The 3,916-nt window shown below is 44.3% G+C and overlaps 1 protein-coding gene across 1 annotated transcript in view; it reads left to right on the top strand.

Moving 5' to 3' along the window:
• Positions 1–3,277, top strand: part of tdrd12 (tudor domain containing 12) — a 30,034-nt gene extending 26,757 nt beyond the window's left edge. Inside the window, exons 29-34 of the mRNA XM_005745160.2 lie at positions 202–294; positions 470–636; positions 729–971; positions 2,064–2,217; positions 2,355–2,418; positions 3,195–3,277. Of these exons, the coding sequence (XP_005745217.1) occupies positions 202–294; positions 470–636; positions 729–971; positions 2,064–2,217; positions 2,355–2,418; positions 3,195–3,277 (804 nt within the window). The remainder of the gene's footprint in view (positions 1–201; positions 295–469; positions 637–728; positions 972–2,063; positions 2,218–2,354; positions 2,419–3,194) is intronic.
• The last annotated feature ends 639 nt before the right edge of the window (positions 3,278–3,916 follow it).

Here is a 3,916-nt window from a genome sequence, read left to right as displayed (position 1 = left end):
AATAAGGGAGATGGCAGCCTTGACCAAAACAAACAGCTAAACTGCTAAATGTTCCTCTGAGATCTGGAGGCAATAATTCATGCATTCTCTGACTTTACTTCTGGTAGATAGACATTCTTCACCAGAGGTTCTCTTTCCATCTTAAGAACGGGACAAGGGAAAAAGAGTGTGTTTAATTTTCTATTTGTTTTGCGCCTGCAGGTTACCAGAGCCATCAGCCAGAAGATCCGCGGACTTCAGCATCGAGCTAGAGTAGTTCTCAGCCTGGGAAACACAGTTTTTGTTGATCCAATGGTGATGTTTTACATTTTAAAACATCTCTCCATACAGCCATCTGTACAAAGCTGTTAATATTTACGGTTTACAAAGCTTAAAAAGTCTCAGTTTTTAAGTGTGTCCTACTTGAGCTGGACTGGTTTTTAGCACCGCCAGTTGTGTCGGGATTCCCTTTTTGTTTTCTTCCTTGAAGGTTCGGGTCACCCAGATTCCAGGAATGAAAACTGTCATCAATGAATACAACGTCCAGGCGGAGATCCTGAAGACCCGGATGGGAATCAGGAACCCGGAGCATGTGGACCTGCTGAGGGCGCTGTGTGAGGAGAACAGCAGCAGCAAGGATGAAGGTCACATGTCCAGGTGAAGGGACAACCAAAGTATTCACTCGAGGTCTGATCAGCCAATTTTCTTAAAAGAAGACTAAAGTAGCAGGTGTTTGTGGATTTTTTCAGGCTTGGAGATAATATTACATCTCTGAAGGATGTCAGGATTACAGCTGAGGAAGAAGTTCTGGCCAACAACCTCAAGGCTCCAGACCTTTCTCCACTAGAGCCAATGAGGTCAGGAAACCAGTCCCTGGTCCCAGCACCTACAGACCACCTGGTCCCAGTGTGTGATCAGAACTCCCAGTCAGAGAGTGAGGGTGGTTTTGGACAAAGAAGCACTGATAAGAAGCCAGCTGAGCAGATGGAGAGGTTTGTATTCTTATGATTCAAAGGACGAAAAAACAGACATTTTCCACCAAGCATCTGTCAGAAGGTTTCAGACGACACAGCACAGGAAATGTCGTTCTCGTATATACACAACCAAAAAAGACATTTCTGTAGAGCTGCAGCGGTGTTTTTAACACCAAGTTGTGGAAACAGCGGTAGGTGCTGGACTGAATGTGAAACTACCTCCTAATGAACGCAGGTAGTTTGTTTGCAGTAGGATATGCTTGTTGTCTCGGTTAAAAAAACATTTGGATAAGTAAGAAAAGAACATGCAATCTAAGCTCTGTGCAAAGAAAGCTGTCATCAGGCTCTGTTTTACACAAAGCGCCTGAGAGCAGCTTACATGTGTAGATGAAAACGCATTAAACTCTCACAAAACAACAAAGTCCTGCCCACTCTCATCCCATCATCTTGAAGTTACTTAGCCGGTCATTAAAGTCGCTCCACCTGTCCTCTGGATCACAGGCTGAGCGCCTCGGTCAGGTCTTGCCCCCCCTGTGTCATCGTGTTTCCATCATCAGTAAATCCTTAGGACCCATCCTGGCAGTTCTCAAACAGCTGCCGTCTCCTCCATTCTCAAAAAAACTGACATGGCCCTCATAAATACAACAAATGACCTCACTGCTGCAGACTGGGGACACATCAGCAGCATCCTCCTCCTCTGGGACCTTTCAGGAGTTTTTCAGTCTCCTTAGTCCGTCTTTAACTGCTTGTGTAACTACTCTGGCCTCCCTGGTTGTGACTTCAGAGGTCCACAACATGGAATTCATCCACGACTCCACCCTCTCAGTCATCACACATTAAATCCTCTCTAAAACAGACTCCAGCCGCTGAAGCCTCGTTCAGTCCTGGACGCTGCACCTCCTCTGGCTCCCAGTCGAGTCCTGCGTCTTCTGTAAAATCCTTCGCGCCCTGTTTATCTCACCACCACCTCCCTATAAAATCAGACGTACTCTGTCCCTCACAGCAGAGGGCGGTCCTCTGGGGACAGTCCTACTGTATTTACTACAATAGATGACTACACAGAAGAACTGGTCCTTTGCTGATTGCTCTCTCTTTGCTGATTGTGTTCAGTGGCAGCGTGAACGGTCGGTTCTACAGAGCTGACCTGGAGCTTCGCTACGAAATCGCAGCTGACGTTTGCTGCTGGGAAATGAAATCCAATGAACCAGTTCTCAAACTGGTCAAGCAGCAGCCGGGAATCTGGGACAAACTCCTCAGAAACAAGGTACTGATTTAGTTTTCTTTGATTTACAGAAGAAATATAGGATTATCTTCACGTTAACTGTAAGGAAATATAGTAAAAGCAGTAATTGCCCCTTGTTATGAAAAGCAGCAATACTAATAGGATATTTCTTGTCCTAGAATATATTTGTGAGTTATGACATGGAGCACTTTGAGGGTGAGGAAGAGGACGGAGTGCCAAATGGTAAGATCCTGAAAGCCCAACGAAGTCTAAATGTGACTGTTATTGATGGAATCTGAGAACGTGAAACGCTGATGTTAGGGATTCTGGATAATGTGCACAAAAACAGAATGATTTGCAAATCACGTAAGCCCAATATTTAAAACCTTTCTAAATAGTTTGGATGAGGACATCAGAGGTCTGGAGAAACGCAATGTTCAAAGCAGAAGCAGCGATGGTTGTGAAGTTGGTGGATTGGAAATGGAAAGCTTTGCCTTTCACCTCGGTGCTCCGCCCCCGCACTGCCACGACTCCCGGCTGTTTCGCCCTCACAGACGAGAAGTCGAACAGTTTATGGAAACGTTGTCGGTGTCAAAATGCAAAAGATCATTGGTTTTCACAATAAAAATGGAAATATTGATATAATGCAGAGAAACGTGTGCACAGGCCAGGCTGCAGACCTTAAATGTTCAGGAACACGTTTCTCTGCATGGTTCAGACTGAGTGAAGCGAAGTCCATCGATCTTCTTCCACTGGTCCCATTCAGGGTGACGGGTGTCTTGCTGTGTGCGGCACTACTGTGATGCAACATGTAAAACGAACAGATATTTTCTATCATCCAGAGAATTTCTGCGTTTGTGATGTTTGATGCGTTGTCTTTGTACTGGTGGGGTTTTTTTAAACTGATTTTTGAATCATTGAATTGTGTTTTTATTTATTTCCCTTCAGTGTTGCAGCTCTTCAGCTTTTTTAGAAACAGGATTTAATGTTTTTACCCTGTTTTATTTTTTGGTTGTCAGGTCAGTGGTTTGTGGAGAACACGGGTGAAGATGACTGGTACAGGAACTCGGAGAGCAGCAGTGAGAGCGACGACTTTATATAACATCCACCAGCCATCGTCATCCTCGGGGTCGTGGTGTCTGTTCTGTGACCTTTGACCTCAGTAATGTTTGAGGCTTCTGCCTTTTCAATGGGAGCAAATTAACTTCAGCACAGAGTAGGGGTTCCAGATTTACTTCCACGAGAGTCCAGCTGCAGCGTTTCTCGCCGTCATGTCAGTGACAGGAAAAAAAATTCCGATTCTGTTTTCACTTTGATTATTTTTTCCCGTTGTTCTGAAACGGTCGTAGTGTTCCCCCTCCGACCAAGGTTTGTGTTCTCGAGCTATTTCAGCTGTCACACTTCCTCTAAAGAAATGACACCTGTGCATCCTCCATTAGAGCCCCTCCTGATGTTTTAGGTCATATTGTGAGGAAATGCAGACGATCTGAAACTTTCATCCTTCAACAAACATAAAAAACATGGAACCAAAATATTAAAAAAACAAAGTGGTCGTGCTTTCAGGCTGTTGCTGCTGGTCTGTACCAACAGACCGTGATTGGTTAGGATCTCTATCAAATGTCTGATTTAAGAAAGCTTGAACCACTTTAGTTTTTATGAGCAGTTTAAAAGGTATTTTCTGTAAATTCATGTTTTTATCGAGATAACTTTCTGACTAAAGATGTTCGTGCTGACAAAACGT

This window comes from Pundamilia nyererei, unplaced genomic scaffold (genome assembly GCF_000239375.1).
Source record: "Pundamilia nyererei isolate P.nyererei 1_Seehausen unplaced genomic scaffold, PunNye1.0 scaffold00154, whole genome shotgun sequence".
NCBI classification, from domain to species: domain Eukaryota; kingdom Metazoa; phylum Chordata; class Actinopteri; order Cichliformes; family Cichlidae; genus Pundamilia; species Pundamilia nyererei.
Note: the sequence above shows the minus strand (reverse complement) of the source record. Positions and strands in the feature narration are given on the sequence as shown.